Raw genomic sequence first — 24,207 nt, 5'->3', positions numbered from 1 at the left:
TCCTATGGTCTGTGGGTTTTTTTACTTTTCTCATTGGCATGCCTTGTCTGCTGCAGCAACTCCACACCCGCCACTGCCCCCCCCCAATTTTTAGTTGTCATGTAGAGCAAGCTTTAACATAATGAAGATGTGTCATCATTTCAACCACAGTAGAAATTTGAGTGGTAGGCATAATATCAGAACGAAATGCAAGCAGAAGTGAGATTAAAAATGAACATGTCTTTTAAAAAGAAACATTATTTCAGGTATAAGATAATGTGCAGAATGCGATCTAATTTTTATCATCATGAATCCTTTTCACTTTACATTGTCCCCTGTACTACTATATTCATTCATGTGTGTACATGTAAATACCCTGGACACTGATTGTGGCCTTTTCCCTTTCCCTCCTTTTTTAAATTGTTGTTCTCTTTGTGTCTTTCTGAACTATCTCAGCCCCCACAGTAACCCCTCAGTTCACAGTACACACTTTCTGTATTATTATATGTCTTGACTTTCTCTTTGGCGACATCTTTTCAAACATGGCCTTAATGTTATTTTAGGAACATTCATCATTTTCCTGCTCAGGTTTCTTTTTTCCACATCACTCTGCTCCAAACTGTTATTAACAGTCAGTGACCTAACTTGAACTGAACTCCGTTATTTCCTTTGTTGATGTCTTTCCTCTATGCTTCCACCTTTTTGGCTAGGGAGGTATGTGAACACCCTTTTATACATTTTTAAAACTCCACAACTGCTTCTGATTTTCTCCCCGTTTTCTATGGAATTCTTTATTACGTATATAACAGCAGCTGTTTCTTTTCCAGAGCATTTGTGCAGACGTCAAAAGGGGCGCTGTGTTTAGTTTTGTTGCTTCACAAGATATTAATATTTCCAGTCGGAACAAAACTTGTGCAGTTCTTTTTAAAGACCAAAGCAGATGGGGACAGAGCAACATCTGCATCAGACCAGGCGTGGAGGTCCACGGGCTGGATCCTTTCCCCCATGCAGGCCCATAGCTACCTCCCTAGGAGATACAGACACTTTCCAAATTTGTGCAAAAAATACATCTTAATCTCTTTTCCTTATGGAAGTATAAGGGGAAACATGAATGCAGTTGTCCACAGTATTGCCTCTCACTAGGTGTTAGGAAGGGGAAGCTGCAAGAGGGCTCCTGTCCTGAAGTGGTTAACCCACTATTGAACTGTTTATTCTGATATCCCCTGTTCAACAACCTCTCCCTTGCCTTTTTGCTACTTTGCATTTGCCTCCTCTCCTTTTTTCATTTAGGAAAATCTGTGTCTCAGCTTTCCCTCCTTTATGTCAGCAGCAACAAAGAAGGATGAGCGCCCTAGGCAGAAAATGTGAACAAGACTGATACCATTATTAGGTCTGCCCCACACTGTTTGCATGAGGGAACTTGCCTCAAAAGTAAGGGGGGGGGGAGGTAGCAGAACAAAAATGAAGTGCTAGTGCACTACAGATCAAAACACAGGAGCCAGGCCTCCTCAGTAGGGATCCACTTCTCTAAGTCTGTTCTAGCACCCAGCAAAAATGTACACGATAAAACCCTTATTTTACTGATTGGTTTAGGGTTGCCAACCTCCAGGGGGTGGCTGGAGATCTCCTGCTTTTACAGCAATCCACTTTAGCAACTACTTGAAAGTGGATTGAAAGTGCATTTTAGTGTGTGAAAGTGCCGATACTCTCAGCCTAACCTATCTAATAGGATAGTTGTGAGGATAAAAGGGAGAACAGGAGAATGTTGTAAAAAGTGGGGTATAAATTATGGGGAGAAAAGTGGGGTATAAATTATGTAAGTAAGTAAGTAAATGGATGGAGCTGCGGTGGCTCAAGTGGTTAAGACGCTGAACTGCAGGCTGTGGAAGGTCAGTAGTTCAGCAGTTCAAGACCCGGGTGCCGCAAGACAGGGTGAGCTCCTGTCTCTAGTTCCAGCTCCTGCCAACCTAGCAGTTCGAAAGCAAGAAATTGCAAGTAGATAAATAGGTACCACTTCGGTGGGAAGGTAACAGCGTTCCGTGCGCCTTGGTGTTTAGTCATGCTGGCCACATGACCACGGAAACGTCTTCGGACAGCGCTGGCTCTTCGGCTTTGAAACGAAGATGAGCACCGCAACCCTAGAGTCGGATTCGACTGGCTTTCGAGCAAGGGAACCTTTACCTTTACCTTTATTATAACTGGTGTTGCTCGACTCCACTGAATGATATATCTGACTGATAATTTCCTGGTGATCACAGCTCTCACTATTTCATGTGCATTTAAACAAAACAATTCTAAATATATTTTAACCCTTGGTTTCTTCTCCCCCCCCCTTCTCTTCACTGAGGCTTTTCTCTGACCAAGGAGCTCCACATGAGATGCTTTTTTCTTACACGCAGAAGGTCACAGAAGGCTTAGAGCCAGGTGGGTAGTCACAAATGAGAAAACTACTTTCTGTGACATATCAGCCTTCGATGTACTTTCTCATGGCTGTGAGCGGCCTGTAATTTTTAGAGATGCAGCTCACTTTCCTAACAGCACTCTCTGTTTCCTCAGATGTAACACTGGAGTGTCTGGGCTTCCAGTGGGACCTTCATCGCATGTACTTATTTAAATCCCAGGTCCTTGCAGACCTTCTTACTTCAGCTGTGTCAGAGCATGCCATGTATTGTATGGACAACAAAACCAGAAAAGGTACTGAAAGGACTCTGAAGTCTCTCTTGTTATTTTGAGAAGGATAAAATAACTATTGATTACTATCATGCTCTGCCCTTCTACAAAGGTAGCTCTTGTAGTCTACAAAGGTTAAAACATCAACATACAATTCTAAAATACACACAGAACACAAATGCAACAGCAACCCTCCACAAAAATTCAGTAATATAGAGAGGGAAAGAAACTAACTACCATATGAAGCAGAGTTTGACCCCTTAAGCCCATTCACTTTAATGCACTTAGAAGGGTGTAATTTTGCTTAGAATTGCACTGTAGGACATATAAACGTATCTCATTTCTCTCTTTTTCATTTTCTCTCTTTCCCATATCCACAAGCAGTTAATTCTCTCCCAGGTATTTATAAGGTCCAGTTAGGAATGATTCAGTATTAAGATTCAAGGACAATTACATTCTTATGACCTAATGACCATGCACTGTTAAAATTTACAAGTAGGAAAAATAGTTTTTATAAAAATGATCTCATCTATTTTTAAAAGTCCAGTGGTGATTGAAGTCACTCATATCTGTATTCTACCTTTTTTTTCCCCTGTATGTCTTTAATACTCTAAGTGCCATACAAATTCTCTCATGTCTCCAATGTTTTTGACAGAAACCAGACGTTACAAACAGTGTCTACTAGGTGGACGGAAAGATAAAGAACTCTGTGAAAAGAAGCAAAAAATGCCCAAAATTACCCTTGTCTTGAATATTAACAATCCAGATGTCACTCGATATGGTAATGACTTTAACACCTATACTGACAACTAACCACAAATACAAACAGGATGATTCTGTAGGCTGACAACTTTCTATAGAAGTTATGGCTTATCTCTGTTTTGTGTGAAAAGAACAGGCCACAGGTAACTCCTGCCCTCTAATGTAGTTGGGTGGTCTTTTCCTATGGAACCTAAAGACAGAAGACATGAGGAAGGAAAGTTATGTAGACCAGTCTCATTTGCCCACTCCTCCCCCTTTCCTGAATAGAAAGCGGTATGCTTGACTTCCAACCTGTTATTGACCTTTTGTGCCTTCCAAAAGAATGTATAACACCTATACTGACAACTAACCACAAATACAAACAGGATGATTCTGTAGGCTGACAACTTTCTATAGAAGTTATGGCCTATCTCTGTTTTGTGTGAAAAGAACAGGTCACAGGTAACTCCTGCCCTCTAACGTAGCTGGGTGGTCTTTTTCTATGGAACCTAAAGACAGAAGACATGAGGAAGGAAAGTTACGTAGACCAGTCTCATTTGCCCACTCCTCCACCTTTCCTGAGTAGAAAGCGGTATGCTTGACTTTCAACCTGTTATTGGTCTTTTGTGCCTTCCAAAAGAATGTCGCATGTATGCTCCCAAGCCCTCAGAGATTTATGGTAGCCAGGGAAGGGTTGCACAACACAGCATTTTAGTGTGGGCAAATTCTGATCAGGAGAGAAAGGGGACCACTTGATTCAGAATGATTCAGTATTAAGATTCAAGGACAAGAGGGGAAATCATTCACAAAGCTTGTCTATTTATGTTACCTTTTGATTTGATGTGAAGCCTTTGCTGTTGCACTCAAGAATTTATATAACTCAGAAATGGAAGTGAATGAAGAAGACGTCCTGGGAATCCTGGCTACTGCAGCACTACTAGAATTCCCTAGCCTCTTCCAAAAGTAAGTAAACATTGGTGTTCCGGAACAACATTGGACTGAGATGTGCGGACTGGACAGTGTGGCAGTGCAGCCTTACTGTGATTTAGTTCTGTGAAATGTCAGCTTCTGTAGGCCGACTCATTTGTGTGGAAAAACTGTTTGAACAATGGTATCAACCATAACCTATATATTGATTTCAGTCATCTAGACGATAGCTGCCCTTTCACGTTGAACATTAAAGCAAAATATGGTTGATACTGTAAGTGCAGCAATATTGTTGGTTACCATCAATAGGAACCCTGATGAGGTAATTAATTTTTGTTCCTTTCTGTAACCCCCCCCCCCCAATTAGCAGAATGCACAGTGTCTTTTGGCACAACTGTCTTGAATTAGGTATTCTTAGAATGAAAGAATGAGAGAAATATGTTTTTCTCCTATTAGCAGAAGCAATCGGCAAAAGTGACACCTGTAGACTGCCAAAAGATGTGGAATGAATCATCCATGTTGCTATTTTACTGGAAATAGGCCCCTTATATTTTTAAGCTGGCTGTTTTTTAAAAAATAGATCTGACGGTAGGTGACATGCTAGGCTTGGCAAAATCAATTTTCTCTCAGTAGCTGATGTAGTAAACACATTTTAAAGGCACAGACACACTTTTCTTCCATATTCCTTATAAAAGCTTCAAAATAATTTGGGCATATAGTAGAATATACGTTATTATGGAATGTACAGCTTCTACATCTATAAGAAAAATGTTCCAACTATAAAAATAGTTATTGATGTTAATTATATTTATGCATTTGTCAAGGTTATCCTCTATGAGGAAGATGTTTGAAAAATGTGAAATGTCATATATTTGTCATGGATTGCTCTTGGAACGGCAGTGCTATACTCTAGTACAATATCCTGAAGGTCATGACAGCCTCCCTGTAATCCAAGGGCCAGCAAATAACTGTAGCAAGGGGAATCTGGAGGATATTTAGGGGAAAGTATGAAAAGGATGGACAGCTCTGTCTCATTTGTCTGGAACAGGGTATGCCTCTGTAGTTTTTCTCTACATGTTCTTGCTTGTGCCAGAGCAGAAATATGGGTAAAAGGTAGACCATGGTCCACTGTAACAGAAGTATGGGTAAAAGGTAGACCATGGTCCACTGTGACAGAAGTATGGGTAAAAGGTGTCCACTCATGGACCACTGGCCAATTTCTAATGGACCACCTAATGCCTTGTGATGGTTGAGAATCTTGTAAAGAATGCTGAGTTAGATAAGCACTTCTTAATTTTCTTAGCCCTGAGTTATATATTCAGGACCACTTAACACAGATTATATACATGAACTATGAAGAGCTCCTCAGAATGTACTCTTATTTTGTGGACTTGAAACATACTGATGGGTAACAGGGATGCTAATAAAAAATAGACCATAGAAGACTAATCAGCCGTCTATAGAACAAATGACTGAGTTGATAGTCTGTAACCTGCTTGTGCTTGGAACTCTTTTTCCTTCCAAAAATTTTATTGTTGGATTTTGGACATGTTCTCCGGACCTCCTTTTTTAGTTTCTCTCTTTTTACTTCGGTAAATCAATGAGACTACAGGGAGGTATGTTATCCTAGGAATTATGACAAGCTAGTATAGGGGATTAAGGTTAAGATTTTTTTTTTAATGTCAATTTCTAGTTGATGGGCAGGTTCATCAAGGAGCACCCTTAAAGCAGATTAGTCATAGACATTTAAGGCTTTACAAAGAAAATCCTGCATAGAATTGTGCTGAGCCCCATGAACATCCCCCTGTTCTTTTTAAAATGAGATGGGCTTGAGCTGAGCATGAAAGCATGAAAAATGAGATGGGCATGAAAACCTGGGGCACTTATTGATTAATGGAGTTCAAGTAAGTCACCTGTTTATCAACTACATGGCCAAAGAGGTGTAAGAAGGGTGCTAGCAGCATTCATCTGGGCTGTGCAGCAGCCAGGATACAGCCCAGATGAATGCTGCCGGCAGCAAGGGAATGCCCTCCTTATGCCCCCTTGGCTACGTAGCCAATAAACAGATGACTTACTCGAATGCCTTTCATCAATATGTGCCTCAAGGTGCTCACCAAGTTTTCATGCCCATCTCATTTTTTTTAAAATCCATTTATTTAAGACACTAAAAAGCAATCAAAGACCCAAGCTCTTATTTATTCATTTTTTTTCAGCTGTAACTCTGATGTGAGTGGCAGCCAGTCAGTCTCCCAAAACATGGGGAGGATCCACCCTTGGTCTGAACTTAGCCAGCACTACTTCCAACTTCATACCTGAAGTGCAGATGAGTAACCTGGGTACACTCACTCTAAGTGATGCCACATCAGCCGTTCAACATGACCTGCTCCTCTTATCTAAACCACAATTTATAAGTTCCTTTTTTTGTAGGTGTGTGCAGGTCATGAGAAGTAGCATTTCCCCAGCAAATGTCTGCAGCTATTATTCTGCTGGCTGCAAGGTGAGTTCTTGATAGATATTTAAAGAATGAAACGTGTTTTGAGTAACAACCTTGTTTAATGCTAACCGGTTGGGCCTGATTAGCCAGCAGGCACACAATGCTCATTGTTGAAATTTCTGCCTCTGCAAGTCACTAGAGGCCTTGGTATAGTCACAGCGCTTCTCTTTTCTGTTTGTATAAAGTACTGAGGCTGATGCATTGCAGAGTGATTACAGCTCATACTTTATTTAAGAACAGGCAGATCTTGAGATGTTTTAGCCGGCTTGCCGGCCGGCTTATACTCCCAAATCACACCACACCGTGATAGGGTATTTACAGTGCACCACTAGACCCATAAGTCCCTTCTAGGATCCTAGCCTCCCGATCCGTTCTGGCTATTGTCTTTGGAGATGAAGCTTGGGCCCTTCGTCTGACCACATGTTGACCCAACCACATGCGCGGACTTCCCTGGGTACACAACAGTTTGTGACCAAAGCAGGCAGGGAGGAGCTTTAACCTGCTGTTTCTCCATTTGCAAACCATCCTGTGGAGATGCTGCTAGCTTAGGTTTCCCAGCCTTCAGGTGGTGGCTGGAGACCTGGGATCACAACCAGTGTTCCCGCTAAGCCGAGTGCACCAGCTCCAGCTCACAGTTGTTTTAGCCTCCGGCTCACACATTTTTGTCTTAGTTCAGGAAGGAGGGCTCTGGAGCAAACTAATTTATGCAGCAGCCCAATCGCTCGCTCACAACTTTAATGCCATTAGCTCACAAAGTAGAATTTTTGCTCACAAGACTCTACAGCTTAGAGGGAACATTGATCACAACTGATCTCCAGGTGACAGAGATCCGTTCACCTGGAGAAAATGGCCACTTTGGAAGGTGGGCTCTTTGGCCTTATAGCCCATTGAGGCCCCTCCCCTCCCCAAACCCTGCCTTCCCCACGTTTCACCCCCAAAATCTCCAGCTATTTTCCAGCCCAGAGCTGGCAGCTACATTGTTTAAATTATGTTATTTACATGGCGACAAGACAGTTTTGCAATGGGAGCCGGCAGCAGCTTATGCTCCTTCTCCCTGCTTGCTTTGGTCACAAACAGAAAAGGATCTGGTGTTTGGAGGGGGGGGAGCCAGAGAGCTCCAGCTGCACATCTCATGCAAAGGCCTCACGGCTCCCCCCAGTTGACATGAGGACTTTGCAATGTGTGGACATAACGCTGGGCAAACCGCTTTCTCTCAGGGAGGGTTGCCATCCTCAGGGTGGGGCTTGGCGTTCTCTCAGAATTACAACTGATCTCTAGTTAACAGAGATCAGTCCTCCTGGACGAAATGGCAGCTGTGAAGGGTGAACTAAGGCATCCCCTCCCCAGAAGCCACCCCCAGATCTCGAGGAATTTCCCAAGCCAGAGGTGTCAGTCCTGCTCTGCTTCTTTAAGGGCTAGTTACTGGCTTCCCCCCCCCCCCGCATTTCTTTCCTGAGTGTTGCCACACCAAGACCATAGAGTAGTGAGCCTGTTTCTGGATGAGAAGGAAGCCATCTTCAGCAAAATGGCGACAGCAGACTTGCCCTTAGTAATGAACTTCTTTGAGATGTGCCAACAGAATACATAGAACAGACTTCATTTCATAGATTGCACAGAGGGAAGACTTGGTTTGCCAAATGTACCTTCAAAAGACAACGGCAAACCATAGTTCCTTGGCAAGTATTTGTTGCATTCCCAGTTTACTATTTTAAAGTGTAGACTTAGTCAAAGAAAAGTGTGTGTTATTTTACTCTGAGTCCTAACCTGGATAGCTCAGGGTCGCCCAATCTCATCAGATCTCAGATACTAAGCAGGGTCAGCCTTGGTTAGTACTTGGGTGTGAGACCACCAAGGAATACCAGGGCCATGATGTGGAGGCAGGCAATGGCAAATCACCTCTGAACGCCTCTTGCCTTGAAAACCCTTTGGGGGTCGTCATGAGTCAGCTCTGACAACAACACTTCCCACCACCATTTTATTCTGAATGTGCATAGAATGTTTTAAGTCCCACTTTCCGCCACAAGATGGTCTCAGAGTTCAGAATTTCTTTCATACCCTTTTCTTCCCTTTGACATCAGTACAAGCAACCCTCCTTGATCTCTGACTGTGAAAGGTGGATAGAGGTGAACCTTGTCCCACAGCTGGGCTCTCAGATTCACCTGCGGAAGCTGCCACTGGAACTACTACAGAAGGTGCTCAAATCTTCAAGGTCAGTTTGATTGGTGGACTGGGAAGTAAGTTTGATAGTAAGTATGCCGAAGGTTTGCACAGCTCACTATATACACTAGTACACAGCATTAGCCTTCATCGATTCTCTCCACAACTGGAATTCCAAGCTTCAGTTTCTTAAATACCCAGCCTCCATCTTGATTTTTTACGTATTTTCTAAACAGCCTTTGAATCTAACCTTTATTCAAATAAATATTCAACTTAGTTGTCTCACTTTTATAACATCTATACCTCACTCAATGGAGCTGCGGTGGCTCAAGTGGTTAAGACGCTGAACTGCAGGCTGTGGAAGGTCAGTAGTTCAGCAGTTCAAGACCCGGGTGCCGCAAGACGGGGTGTGCTCCCGTCTCTAGTTCCAGCTCCTGCCAACCTAGCAGTTCGAAAGCAAGAAATTGCAAGTAGATAAATAGGTACCACTTCGGTGGGAAGGTAACAGCGTTCCGTGCACCTTGGTGTTTAGTCATGGCCACATGACCACGGAAACGTCTTCGGACAGCGCTGGCTCTTCGGCTTTGAAACGAAGATGAGCACCGCAACCCTAGAGTCGGATTCGACTGGCTTTCGAGCAAGGGAACCTTTACCTTTACCTCACTCAATAGAATAAACACTCAGTGTTCACATTAGACCTCTTATCATGGAAATCTACAAAAATCTGTCACATTTTGAAGACTATGATACTGCTTTCAAAACTTATAAGTAACCACCATGCATTTATTTTTCCTGGCAAATGCAAATCCCTGATTTGAGGAAAGGTCCTAAGTGAGATATAGGGTTGTCAGCCTCCAGGTGGGGCCTGGGGATCCCCCGCTTTTACAACTGACCCCCAGCTGACAGAGATTAGCTCCCCTGGAGAAAATAGCTACTTTGAAGGGCAAACTCTCTGGCATTTTACCATGCTGAGGCCCCTCCCCTCCCCAAATCCCACCCTCTCCCGGATCCACCCCCAAAGTCTCCAGGTATTTTCCAACCCAGACCTGGCAACCCTAGTGAGATAGAGTAAAATAGCCAATAGTGTAATTCTGTATAAGGCTGTTTTATGTATTCATGTGATTCCTGAAATCATTCTACAAGTTACAAGGAATTTATTAGTTCCCTTCATGTGAGAAACAGCCCTGAGAAACTGCACTAATGGGCCTAATGTTATACATAGCAAGCTGCTGGTAGAAATTTGATTCACAGGCCAGCTTCTTTTACTCCCAGTGACATCCACATAAAACCACCTGTTTTGCTAAAATTAAGTAAGATTTTCTCTGGAATTGATTTGCATGGACTCTCACAGCATGTCTGCTAGTATAGGAATTTTCATCCAGGAGTACTTAGAGAGTCATAAATGAGCATGCTTGTGGTCAGGTCAGTATTATTTCATTTTAAAAACAATTTGTGATTGGAAAAATTCAAAGAAAAGCATCACCCTTTCCTGCTAAATTCTCTGTTCACATGAGCCTCTCAACCCGGCACGAATGGGTGTGTTCCCTTGCTAAAAACTGTCTTCTCTGGACCCAGCTCCCATCTGGCACCTCATGCCTATTTTGAAGAATGAAGAATATCATATATTGAACCTACAACTAAAAATGAGCAGCTGTCCACAGGAAATAGTTTATAATGAGCTTTGCATCTGGAACTTTCTGAGCTGTAGGGTATCTAATGGCTGTTTATAGGTCCATATGAAATGGGTGGATAATGGCAGCCCAAGCTTAGAGCTTACTGCTGTTCCTAATGTCTCAGAGCCTCTCACATTCTTTATCTAAAGCAGACTCCACATAATGTATGTATTTCCATAATATAGATGACAGCATGAAAACTTAGCCAGTGTGGTGTAGTGATTAAAGGCAGCAGACTTCAATATGGAGAGCTGTGTTGGATTCCCCGCTCCTCCACATGAAGCCTGCTGGGTGACCTTGGATCAGTCAGTTCTCTCAGAACTCTCTCAGCCCCACCTACCTCACAACGTGACTGTTGTGGGGAGAGGAAGGGAAAGGTGATTGTAAGCCACTCTGAGACTCCCTCGGATATTGAAGAGCAGGGTATAAAAACCTATATTTCTTCCTTCTTTTTACAGTGCAATCCTAAACACTCATACCCTTGTAAACCCACTGACTTTAGAGGGTATAATTCTGTTTAGGATTACACTGTTGGGGACAGCAGATCACTTAAACTGCCCCTGTTGTTTTAGTGTGAGTATCAAGCCCTCGTACCATTGATTTAACAGTTAACATAAGAACATAAGAGATGCCAATGTTGGATCAGGCCAAAGGCCCATCCAGTCCAACACTTTGTATCACACAGTGGCCAGACATACCAGTGCCATCAGAAGGTCCACCAGTGGGGCCAGGACATTAGAAGCCATCCCACTGTTGACCCCCCCCAAGCACCAAGATGACAGAGCATCACTTGCCCCAGAGTCCCTATCTATAGCTTGTGGCTAATAGCCACTGATGGACCTCTGCTCCATATGCTTATCTAATTCCCTTTTGAAGCCGTCCATGCTTGTAGCCGCCACCACTTCCTGTGGCAGTGAATTCCAAGTGTTAATCACTCTTTGGGTGAAGAAGTACTTCCTTTTATCCGTTCTAACCCGACCACTCAGCAATTTCATGGAGTGCCCACGAGTTCTTGTATTGTGAGAAAGGGAGAAAAGTATCTCTTTCTCTACCTGCTCTTTCCCATGCATAATCTTATAAACCTCGATCATGTCACCCCTCAGTCGTCGTTTCTCCAAGCTAAAGAGTCCTAAGCGCTTTAACCTTTTCTCATAGGGAAAGTGTTCCAACCCTTTTATCATTCGAGTTGCCCTTTTCTGCACTTTTTTCCAAAGCTATAATATCCTTTTTAAGGTGTGGTGACCAGAACTGCACACAGTATTCCAGATGAGGTCGCACCATTGATTTATATAGGGGCATTATGATATTGGCTGATCTGTTTACAATACCCTTCCTAATAATCCCCAGCATAGCATTGGCCTTCTTTATTGCAGTCACACACTGTCTCGACATTTTCAGTGAGTTATCTACTACAACTCCAAGATCTCTCTCTTGATCAGTCTCTGCCAGTTCAGACCCCATCAACGTGTATTTATATTTAGGATTTTTGGCTCCAATGTTTTTTTGGAGCACATTGAACAGTTCAGCAGCTCTCTTTCCACAATTCCACTCCCAGCTCCCGTGGATTAAATAATTTTACCTCCTTTGTAAATGTGTTAGTCAATTACCCAGTATAACACAAGTCCTTTACAAATGTCCACTCTGGGGAGACTATAGGAGGAGGGAGATGGAAGGGGGGGGGGAAACAGGACTGTAGCATCATCATCATCGGTAGTAGTAATAGGCACCATTTCCCATACTTCATGTGTTCATTCTACTGTCTGAGCACGATCTGCACACAGCACATGTGGATACTTTGCACACTCGGTTAGGAACCATTCAAACAGTGGGGTTCTTGATCATATGAACAGGCCTATGAGAACCCAGTCAGTCAAGATCTGTGGAGGGAATCCATATGGTTTGGGATGGGCTCTGTCCCGGTGATTCCCTCCTCCCTCCAAGTAGGTTCACTTTACATGGACAGTATGTATGTTCAAGGGGTTGCCAACTTTAAAATGGGCTGGTTTGTACAGCTCCAGTGTAACAGGTAGGTCTTGTCCATTAAGAAAACAAACACTGATTGCTGCTCTGTCTGATGAATTCTGGGCAGAGTATCGCAAGATTCCTTCCTCGCCAGAGCTTAGGTTGCAGATTAATTTACCCATTACATTTGCATCCCACCCTCCCTTTAAGGAGCTTAGGGTATCTAGAACAAGGAACTATGAAAATATCGCCACATTTATCAGGCTTGCAAGTTAAAGAGTCAGGAGTGAATGTGAGCAGCAGACATTGGTGAGCAGCAACTGGAAAAAGCTATTTCAAAATTATTACAATCATATGGTAGGCATTTCATGAATAAAGCAACGGAATATATAAATACCACAATTAAAATATTTCCGAACCTTCTTGCGAAACCATGGAATCATTCAAGGCCTTCTGGGGAAGAAGAGGATTTTTTTTTAAAAAGGCAGTTAAATCCAGGCATCTGGGCCTCACTCTACAGAAAGGATTAATACAGAAAGGGAGGGTACGAGAGAGGTTGTCATTCCACCATCATCAGTTATAGATTTCTTTTTCACTCTAACCCATATGTAACAGCTATACATCTAGGCTCCTTGTTCAGAAGATCTGCTTAAACTTGTCTGAACAGAATGTCTGCTTTTTGGAGGGGAAAATCCCTCTTCTGATGAGTTAAATACCCATTGCTTTTTCTTCCAAATGTCACTAAAAGCTACGCACATTTTTCCATGCTTTTAATTCCTAAATAGACTCTTGTGTTCATTGAGAAGTTCTGCCCTTCTCAGAATGCAATTAGCTTCTTCCCATCATGTTTTAAGAGCTGTCCTTTTAAAGTTTCCTTGCCACCATGTGACCTTTACAAAAGTCTCTGTCTGTTCTGTTAGGCGAGATTGGGCTGAACATCTCACCCTGTCTCTAAAAATGACTTTATAGGTAAGACAATTGGGGGGGCGGGGTCATGAGACTCACAGGGGGAAATCCCATACCCCCCCAATTGCTGAACTAGCAAGGCTCCAGGTCCCAACACCCAGCAATGAGCTCGGCAGCCAATGCCCAGCAATCAACATCCACCACTGCTGCCCCTGGGCCAGCAGCGGCTGGTGGTGTCTGCTGCCGCAGTGCTTGTATTAAAAGCAGTGGCTGGTAGCCACCACTGCCACACTCAGGCCTAGAGTGGCTGCTGGCACCCTTATATCTCATTGCTGAACCCACAGCACCTGCTGGTGTCTGCCCTGGCAACGCCTGGGCTTGCAATGGCTGCCAGCATCCTCTGCTGTGGCTGGATCGGCAGTGGCTGCCAGCATCCTCTGCCATCAGGCCCACAGCGGCTGCCGGTGTCCACCACTGCTGGGCCCAGAGCAGTGCCTGGAGTCCTCCTCCACCGCAGCAGATGACACAATTCTATTTTTGAGAGATTTAAACCCCCTCTGTCCCAACAACCAGGCAGAATTTTCCCACCAAAAATATTTTAGTTCCCCTCAGTAATTGAGTCGCCCTCCAGTAGTGTGTATTTCTTCTTTGTTGGATAAGCTTAAATTGTCCCACCGTGTCACAGATATTTGTTTAGGCTTTAGACCCAGTACAAGAACTTGAGGGAAATACAGGAGCTTTCCTGTTTTATAAACCCTTGTGAAATGGCACTTGAGGGAGATTAACTTTCCAAAAGAGAATAAAGATTTTATTAAACAGGCAGCGAATATATAAATATGAGGATTCAAGGTATAGAGGTTGCTGAGATGAAACTTTCTAATATATACAGAACTGAAGCTTTTGAACATACAACAGAGTGTTGTTGAAGCTTAATTTCTGAGTTTCAAGTTCTTTTCAGTGAGAGGTTTTTGCTTATTATATATTTCCAGCTCTTACACAGTATCTTGAATATAGTTTCTTAGAGGATTTCTAGTATTTCTAGGTTTCTCCGTTCAGAGATCTAGGTTTTCCCTTTAGATATTACAGCTTTTCACTAACTCCTGAGGTTCTCCCCTTTATTACAGGCCAAGGTTCTCTTCCCAACCCCTTTCACTGGCAGGAAGTTATTCTCCTTGTCCCTAAGGAGCAATAACTCTTTTTACTATTTGGCTTGTATGGGAGTTCTCTCTAACTACCCAACCTTCTGCCAAATCCTTCTCCAGTATCCGTTGTCTGCATAAGGCTGTTCTGTAGCTTTCTTGATTGAGAATCCAAATTCTCCCTTAGAGTAGTTCTAATATATTTAAGACAATGGGGTCCTTATTCTTCTCTCTACAGAAGTACTTTTCTGACAATTCCCTGACAGAAATCACTGACTCCCAAAGTATCTTCCCTCAGAAGCCAAACCCTCTGGCTATTGATCCAGATGTTAGATTTCAGACCAAGACCAAAAGTGTCTCAAATGAAACTTTCCCCTCCAGATCAGCTGTTTTATTTCCTCTCTCAGCTGATGCTGGCCAATCAGTGAGTAAGTAGAGCAGCCAATTAGATAAGCTCTTATCTCCAGGGAAGATTAACTCTTGAACTCCCTGACTCTTTGACACAAGCAGTATTTTAAAAAGCCTGCTTTTCTGTGTAATTCGTCATATCCCCCTATCTATTTTATTTTAAAGATTTTCCTGCAAACTTGGTGAGTCCCCCAAGTTTGCTGGAAAACCTCTTTAGCCTCTGTATGACCCTGATCCACAGATTTAGATATCCACAAATGCAGACCACATGTGGCTAAGAGTATATAGATGTGAGCCAGAAAGCAAATCTTCACCAGATCAGATCAGTAAAAAATTAGCAGCCAAGCCAGAAGTCCAAATTGTAGTATATTGCAGCAAAAGACAGGGAGCTGGTACTAGAAAAAGGAGCATATGGAGAATACAACAAAGATGTACTAAATTATTCATGGTGCAGGGAAAGTCCGTCTCCCAAACATCTTGGGCAAACCCAATGAAGCTGATGAGAAGCAGATTACGGGCAGACAAAAGGAAGTACTTCTTCACACAATGGATAATTAATTTGTGAAATTCATTGTTACAGGATTTTGTGATGTCCACAAGTTTGTGTGTGTGTGTGTGTGTTAAGTGCCATCAAGTCACTTCCGACTTATCGCGACCCTATGAATTAACATCTTCCAAAATGTCCTATCATTAACGGCCTTAATATGCTGTCGAAGGCTAATTGACTAATTAACGGCCTTGCTCAGGTCTTGAGGGCTGTGGCTTCCTTTATAGAGTCAATCCAACTTAAATTGAGTTTTCCTTCTTTCCTGCTGCCTTCAACTTTTCCTAGCATAGTTGTTTTTTCCAGTGATTCTTGTCTTCTCATAATGTGACCAAAGTATGACAGCCTAGCTTTAAAAGGACAGGTCCATCAGTGGCCTAGAAGACTAAATGGAACCTCCAGGTTCAGGGACAGCAAACCTCTGAATACTGGTTGCTGAGAGAAAGCCACAAGGGGAGGTTTTGACTCTGTGCCTCTGATTTACTTATTTTTATTTATTTATCAAATTTATATCCCACTCCCTCTCCCCCGAATGGGACTTGGAGCAACTAACAGCATTTAAAAAACACTAATAAAAACAATTCAAAGATACAATAGTAATCTTTAAAATATAAAACAGTTAAAAATGTATCCCCAATGGAAAAATTACATCAAATGGATTTAATCAACAAAAGATAGACTACTCATATAGTACTGTTGCACCTAAGTCATTAATATAAATAACATACCAATCACCTTTTCCTCGTGTTTTGTATAAATTAGGTACAGCATTTAGCCTTCACCACATTTATAAACTTAAAGTTGCAATTTTAAATAACCTCTCTTAGGAGAGAACAGGTAGTCAATGGATTATATTTGTGGGCATTACACTCACTTCTAATTCTACAAAGCTTGCAAAGTTTAGTACATTATGTGATATCAAACCCATGTATATTGTTTAAATATTATGTATTTATGTATTTGGCGGCGGGGGGGGGGAAACAATCTTTCTCCCATTTCATGTTGTTATATTGATTTTGCATCTGTTATTATTGCTTGTTCACCATTTATTTCAATAAAAATTGTAAATAAAAAAATGTATCCCCATTAAAATCTATCCATCCTTGATTGTGACCTTTCTGGCAGTGCAACCCTATGCAAACCTACTCTAGTCTAAATTCATTTCAGTCAACAGACTGAAGTAACTTTGTATAGGATAGTATTGCGGGTAATCTAACTGGTCCCTATGAGGAGCAAGATGCTGGAGCAGGTTTGATCCTGCATGTTCATATGAGCCATATTGTAATGTACTGGGACACTCCAATAGTGGGAAAGTATAGGAAACATGAACTACAGGAACACAGGAAGTGCTAACAGAGCTGATTTACCTTAGCTGGGAGTGTGCATGGGAGAGAAAGGAACTGAGAGAAGTAGAAGGGGGTCTAAAAAGCCTGTGGAAAAACAGTATCTCTACATGGATAACATCACTGAAAGGGGGAATTCTTGGCTTTGTTTTAGAACATGTGTTATGATTAAGATTATTACTAAGATCCTATAGTTATCTGAACACCTCTGATTTTCTGCACTGAGTAATTATTTTCTTTAAAGTTAAATGAAGTTTTGTATTTCATATGCAAATCAAAGAAACAAATATTTAACTTTAAAAAACCTGTATGTCTGTTATTAGTACCCCTGTAGCTGCTATGAGGTGTTTAAAAACTTTTTTTTTTTACAATATAATGTAGCCAAAGTTTCATTAGACCTTTTGAAGTCTGAAGCGGCACATATGTTAATTTTAAGTATGTGAACTCCAGTTTTTTTGGGGGGGTTACAAATGTCATGCTTAAGTTTTAAACAAAATGGCATTTGGTGTGCCAGGGAATTTTCTATTTTGGGCTATATCTGTTAAGAGTTCTATATGGAATTAAAAACAGAATATTCCTGTAAGGTTTAATCAATGTTTTAAAGTGAATTAAAGCAATTTGCAATTGAGAAATTAAAAAAAAAAAAAAGAATATTCATTAAGCAATTAGAAAAGCACAACAGTGTAACCTCCATATACACTTTTATTTATAAAAGTTTGTCTTCATACAAACTTTGTACATTCTTACAGTGTATAAAGATTCCTTTTCTTGGCAGGTTATTTACTTTCAGCGAATTCCATCTTTTGAGAATTACACTCTGCTGGGTCTTTCTACAGCAAAACCCCAAAATTCAGATAATTCCATCTTACGATACCGTCCTCACATATTTTAGCAGGTAAGTTAATCCTTTTTATTATTATGTACCACATGTATATTTTACCCTTTAAGGAACCCAAAATAGTACATATGGATATCATCTGTATAATAACCCTGTGAGGTAGGTGGGACTAAGTGGTCAGCCACTCAGTTTCAAGGGTGAGCAAGGACCTGACCACAAATCCTTTTACATGCTGATGCAACATTGGCTGTCTGAACAGCAAAATGAGAAACAAAAAAAATCCATCTATTGCAATGTAGTAATGCTACTGTAGTATTTTGTAGTGTTTGGTTTGAAGGAAAAGAAGGAACTGAGGTAGGAGAACCAATCCTGCCCTCTCTGCTGCCCTGGTCGTGAGTCATTCTAGGGTATTCTAGGGTTTTTCTAGGGTACTAGAGTCCTGGCAGCTATCAAATGGCACCTATCCCAGATGGTGGCCCTGACTAAGCAAATGAGTAAGCTATCATGTGGTAAGAACGCTCACTCAGGGGATTTGGGTCATCTCTAAGCACTTGGGGTCTGTTAACAAAAACAGAAAATAGGGGGGGAAATGAAAAATGGAGGAAATGGAGCAAGGCAAAAAGCAAATGATAATCCAGGATGCGTAAAAATTTGAAAAAATTGCAGTTGATAGTTGAATTTACACTGTTTAAAATGTCTGGGGGGGTTGTTTTTTGCTGAGTCAATTTTGTGCCTTGACTGCCTCAAGGATTTGTTTGTAAAATATATCTGTACAGTGACAGTATTCAGCATTGCAGCTGGGCAGCTGGGTGACTGCTGAGCATGAATGCTTGACTATTGTGCCTGGGTCACATCCTTTTGAAGGAGGGGTATGTGTTTCATGTTCTTTTTTAGAAGTGATGGCAACCCATATCCTACCACTCTCAGCTTTCTGCTGGCCTGAGGAGCCTTCCTCCAGCTTAAGTGGCTCTTCCTCTGGAAAGGAAGGCTCCTAGGCTAGAGGAAGACTTTAAAATATTATTGAATTGAGAGGCAGGACACAGGCTATTGCTATGTGGTTTTATGCTGTTTCACTGTGATTTGTGAGAGCCAATTTTGTATAGTGGTTGAGAGCGGCGGACTCTTATCTGGAGAACCGGGTTTGATTCCCCACTTCCCCAGTTGAAGCTAGCTGGGTGACCTTAGGCAAGTCACAGCACTCTCAGCCTAAAAATTAGCATAGCTCATCACCTACTAGTGGCAAAAAGAGCTACAGCTTCGGCAGCCAAACAATCCCTTCCAGGATATCCTGGTTATTCCACACAAAATGCCATATGATAATTAATTAATTAAATGTGATTTGAATTAACCTTGAGTCTCCTGTGGTGAAATGTAAGATAAAAGAGCCATAAGTAAATAAGCAAGAGCAGATTTAGGTTACATGTGCTACTTTTGCACATGAATAGGTGGCATTCCCCACCCCTTTCTCCTTGTGCTATATATCCTGGGGAAGTGCAGCTCCATGGCTAAAAGAGAATCTTGGTCAATGTCATTTCAAATTCCTTATCTCTCAGGTCTCCTCCTAATAATACATTAGACCTGTGGGTCGCGACCCCTTTGGGGGTTGAACGACCCTTTCACAGGGGTCGCCTAAGACCATCAGAAAATTTGTAACAATGAAAATACATCCTGCATATCAGATATTTACATTACGATTCATAACGGTAGCAAAATTACAGTTATGAAGTAGCAACGAAAATAATTTTATGGTTGGGGGTCACCACAACATGAGGAACTGTACTAAAGGGTCGCGGCACTAGGAAGGTTGAGAACTACTGCATTAGACCCTACACTGAAATTGACCAAGACTTTCTTAATCACTGAAAGCTTTGGTCAGTTTCATCTTTTTTTTGGCTGAGAATGGGTTATGTAGTAGTAGCACAGCTCCAAGCCTAGGAACTTGAAACAAATTGACAGAGGTTCCTCGTCCTACGTGACAACCTGTTTTGTAAGTTGCTCTTTCCCCTTTGTGTGGAAAATCATGGGGGGAGGGGTTAGCAGCCATGCCAAAGCATTGCAAGAACACACATGCCCAAATGTTTCCAAGTGTAGATAATTCACTTGCATTTTCCATGAATGGGGAAAGGAGACTCTTAACATTTTTTCATCTGTGAAATGTAAATGCTTTATGTGCTTGAAGAATACAGCAAACATCAGTAGTGGTGACACACGGGGGAAGCTGCATTCACTTGCATTTTCCATGAATGGGGAAAGAAGGAGACTCTTAACATTTTTTCAGTCACCATCTGTGAAATGTAAATGCTTGATGTGCTTGAAGAATATAGCAAACAACAGTAGTGGTGACACAAGGGGGAAGCTGTGGGAGACCAGTATATGAATATGCATGCTCACTTACCCTTTTTGCACAGTTGAAAACATAGATTCATGGAGGATAAGTCCATCAATGGCTGTTAGCCATGGTGGCTAAAAGCAACCTCCACATCTAGAGGCAACAAACCACTGAATACCCATGTAAAGTGGCAACATTGGGGGAAGGCCTCTGTGCCCCCTTTTGTGTCCCAGTGGCTGTTGGTCAGCCGGTGTGAGAAACAGTGCTGGATCACTGGTTTGATCCAGCAGGGCTCTTCTTATGTTCTTATCTACAAAAAAAACCCCAAGGTGCCCCTTGCAGACAGTTTGCAAAACCAGACCATCAGGTGTTCGAATGGGCTACTTGGGCCCCTGGAGGTCAGTGGCTTAACCTCACAGAACACTTGAAGCTTTACTCTGGCCGAGGATCCTGCCACCTCCTTGTGCTGGCTCCCACTTTTAGGCCAGGGCTGAGGAAGCTCAGTGGGTCAAAGAGATGAAGGTGGGAGAAAACAAACCATAGCCAGTGTAGATCTCACATTCACATGTCACTTCTGTGTATCAGCACAAACTAATTCTACCATCATGTGTGAAAATGCATTTCGTTTGCTTGGCTCTTTTCTTCCCAACAGATCTTCTTAACATTGCCTTTTTTGTTTTGGTTGTTGAAATCCCCATGAGAGACATTTGTTCCTATGAGTCATGTGCCACTACAAAGAAATTACTGTTTGGCTTTAAACTGAGCTCTCATGCCTGGAACCAACCTCTCTCCTTTTCATCAAGAGATAGGAAATGAGCTGAACTTGTGGGTGACTCATTATTTACTAGTTTGACCTGAGAAGCACTCATTTGTATGAAAAACCTGCAGAAAATGAAAAACCTATGACGGGCACACGTGCAAGTCAGTATGATGCAAGCTCATGACTTCACAGACTCTTGAAAATAATATACATCACATAAACAACGGGAAGCAAAGAGTAGGAATCCATGGACAGTTCTCACAGAGGAAGAAAATAAGCAGTGGGGTCCCACAAGGATCGGTATTGGGGGCCGATATGGTTTAGTTTATTCATCAATGATCTGGAACTAGGGGTGAGTAGTGCAGTGGCCAAGTTTGCAGATGACACAAAATTATTTAGGATGATGAAAACCAAGGCTGACTGTGAAGAGCTCCAAGAGGACCTCCACAAGCTAGGTGAATGGGAGACAATGTGGCAAATGAAGTTCAGTGTTGGTTACGTGTAAGGTGATGCACAGTGGGACAAAAAATCCCAACTTCAAGTATAGGCTGATGGGGTCTGAACTTGCTGAGACTGAGAAGAAAGAAAGATCTTGGGGTCATAGTGGATAGCTCAATGAAAGTGTCCAACCCAGTGTGATGCAGAGGTTAAAAAAGGCAAGGATGATTAGGAAAGGGATTGGGAATAAAATGGCCAATACTGTAATGCCCCTGTATAGATCTATGGTGCTGCCCCATTTGGAATACTGTGTACAGTTTTGGTCACCGTATCTCAAAAAGAACACTGCAGAGGTGGAAAAAGTACAGAGGAGGGCAACCAAGATGATTAGGGGGTTGGAGCACCCTCCCTATGAGGAAAGGCTGAGGAGTCCGGGACTTTTCAGTTTAGAAAAGAGATGACTAAGGGAGGGACTTGATACAGGTTTATAAAATTATGAATGAGGTGAAGAGAGTTGACAAACATAATTTTTTCTCCCTCTCCCAAAATACTAGAACAAAATATCGAAACTTACCTGAAGGTTTCTTCTCTTCAGTGGGGTGAAGTTATCCAAGCTGGTCAGTGTCAAGGTTTCTCTCTCACCCCAGTCCAGGGATGGGAGTTAAACCAAGCATTCAGCAACAATTAAACAAACTCCAGGAGAATGTCTGTACACTCTCCAGGCTTTACCAGTAGTTACTGCCACCAGGATCTCTCACAAAAGGTCCCCACCAAAGATCAGGAGCAGAGATCCCAACTCCTGCCTGAGTTATAGGCCTTATCAACTTTACCAGCTCTGTACCAGGGCTGCAAACAATTAATTAACACAGTGGTAGCCTCCTTAGGCGAACGGCTTAGACACAAGATTCAGACTTAGAAATCAGGTTGCAACAGAGGAAACAAGTCCAGATAATATTGATTATATATTATCTTTATTCAGTGCAAAAGCATGTATATAACATGAGACTAGCAAAAGGTAAGAAAACAAATTATATCTATAGCTTGTTCAGCTCTAACTACACAATACAGGTACTCCATAGTTACCAGGCTTTTAGAGGTATCAGATGATTCAGTGTGCAAATAGTCCAAGGTCTCACCAGGGAATCTTGCAAAGGAACCCCATGGTGCTGTGGGCAGCTAAGACCAGATTGGTTGTCTAGTAGGCTCACTCCATGTTAACAGCACAGTTGACAAGCCCGTAGCCCGTCCAAAAGTACTCTTTGTTGGACTTGTTTCCTCTGTTGCATAATGGAATTCAATGGGGGATGTCTTAAACTCTTTTACCTTGAAAGCAAAACTCATTTGAAAAATAACATGCATAACCACATAGTGACATTCATAAGAAGAGCCCTGCTGGATCAGACCAGTGGTCCATCTAGTCCAGCATCCTGTCTCAGTCTCACACAGTGGCCAACCAGTTCCTGATGTCAAGTCAAGTCAAGTCAGCCTTTATTGGCATAAATTATCAGTAAGTTCCTGATGTCTTCCCCTGATGTTGCCTCCTGGCTTTGGGATTCCAAGAATTAGTGCCTCTGAATGTGGAGGTTCTCCTCAGTCACCATGGCTAGTAGCCTGTGAGGAGGTGAATGCCAGGCCCGGACTCCTGACTGACCCCAGGGAGGACGTTGGGGCAGATGGATTCACCAGTGACGATGTGGTCCACCCCAGCTGCCAGATAAAGGGGCTGAGGGGTGACCCAGGAGTCGACCCCGAGGCCTGGTATCGACAGGAGGCTGCAGGCCCAGTGGCTGGTCCTGGGGCAGTAGCCCCAAGCCATCCGAGAAGGGCCCATATGGCTGCTCGCCCGACCATCCCGTCTGTATTGCTGTAGTCAAATATGAGTTTATTTAACATGCTGTGATTTAGAAATTTAGAAAAAGAATGCTGAATGTATCAGCCCACAAGATACACATATTTATGCAGTACATCTTGGGAACATGAATTTCACTTGTGATAATCCAGAATTCAATCAAACCACATAATGGAAAAGCCACATTAGACTAGATGATTCATAGGAATCAAATCTATGAAGAGGCCCCTCAGTCATAAATACATTATCCTAAACTTCTGACATAAGCACCACTAATTTCAGTGGCACACTTCCATGCTGGAGACACAATCCAGTACAGAGTTAGGCATGTTTTAGTTTACTGACTTAAGTGAGAGCCAGTTTGGTGTATGGAATGGGAAGGACTAGAGATCTCTTCAAGAAAATTGGAGAAATCAAGGGAGCATTCCATGCAAAGCTGGCCATGATAAAGGATAAAAATGGTAGGGACCTAACAGAAGCAGAAGAGATTAGGAAAAGATGGCAAGAATACACAGAAGAACAATACAAGAAAGACCTTGATGTCCTTGACAACCACGATGGTATAATCACTGACCTCGAGCCAGACATCCTGCAATGTGAAGTTAAATGGGCCTTAGAAAGTATTACTAACAACAAAGCTAGTGGAGGTGATGGTATCCCAGCTGAGCTATTCAAAAATGATGCTGTTAAAGTGCTGCACTCAATTTGCCAGCAAATTTGGAAAACGCAACAGTGGCCACAGGATTGGAAAAGGTCAGTATACATTCCAATCCCAAAGAAGGGCAATGCCAAGGAATGTTCAAACTATCGCACAATTACACTCATATCACACGCTAGCAAGGTCATGCTCAAGATCCTACAAGCTAGGCTTCAACAGTATGTGGATAGAGAACTGCCAGAAGTACAAGCTGGGTTTCGAAGAGGGAGAGGAACTAGAGATCAAATTGCTAACATTTGCTGGATTATGGAGAAAGCAAGAGAGTACCAGAAAAACATCTACTTCTGCTTCATTGACTATGCTAAAGCCTTTGACTGTGTGGATCACAACAA

General features: G+C 42.3%; 1 protein-coding gene across 1 annotated transcript in view; it reads left to right on the top strand.

Annotated features, from left to right (window-relative positions):
* Positions 1-2,495: 2,495 nt before the first annotated feature.
* BTBD16 (BTB (POZ) domain containing 16) overlaps positions 2,496-24,207 on the top strand; it is a 44,561-nt gene continuing 22,849 nt past the window's right edge. Inside the window, exons 1-6 of the mRNA XM_015425387.1 lie at positions 2,496-2,673; positions 3,305-3,430; positions 4,239-4,353; positions 6,745-6,814; positions 8,890-9,020; positions 17,719-17,838. Of these exons, the coding sequence (XP_015280873.1) occupies positions 2,496-2,673; positions 3,305-3,430; positions 4,239-4,353; positions 6,745-6,814; positions 8,890-9,020; positions 17,719-17,838 (740 nt within the window). The remainder of the gene's footprint in view (positions 2,674-3,304; positions 3,431-4,238; positions 4,354-6,744; positions 6,815-8,889; positions 9,021-17,718; positions 17,839-24,207) is intronic.

This window comes from Gekko japonicus, unplaced genomic scaffold, assembly GCF_001447785.1.
Source record: "Gekko japonicus isolate JY-2015 unplaced genomic scaffold, Gekko_japonicus_V1.1 scaffold183, whole genome shotgun sequence".
NCBI classification, from domain to species: Eukaryota; Metazoa; Chordata; class Lepidosauria; order Squamata; family Gekkonidae; genus Gekko; species Gekko japonicus.
The sequence above is the reverse complement of the archived record's forward strand: the minus strand, read 5'-3'. Positions and strand labels throughout refer to the sequence as shown.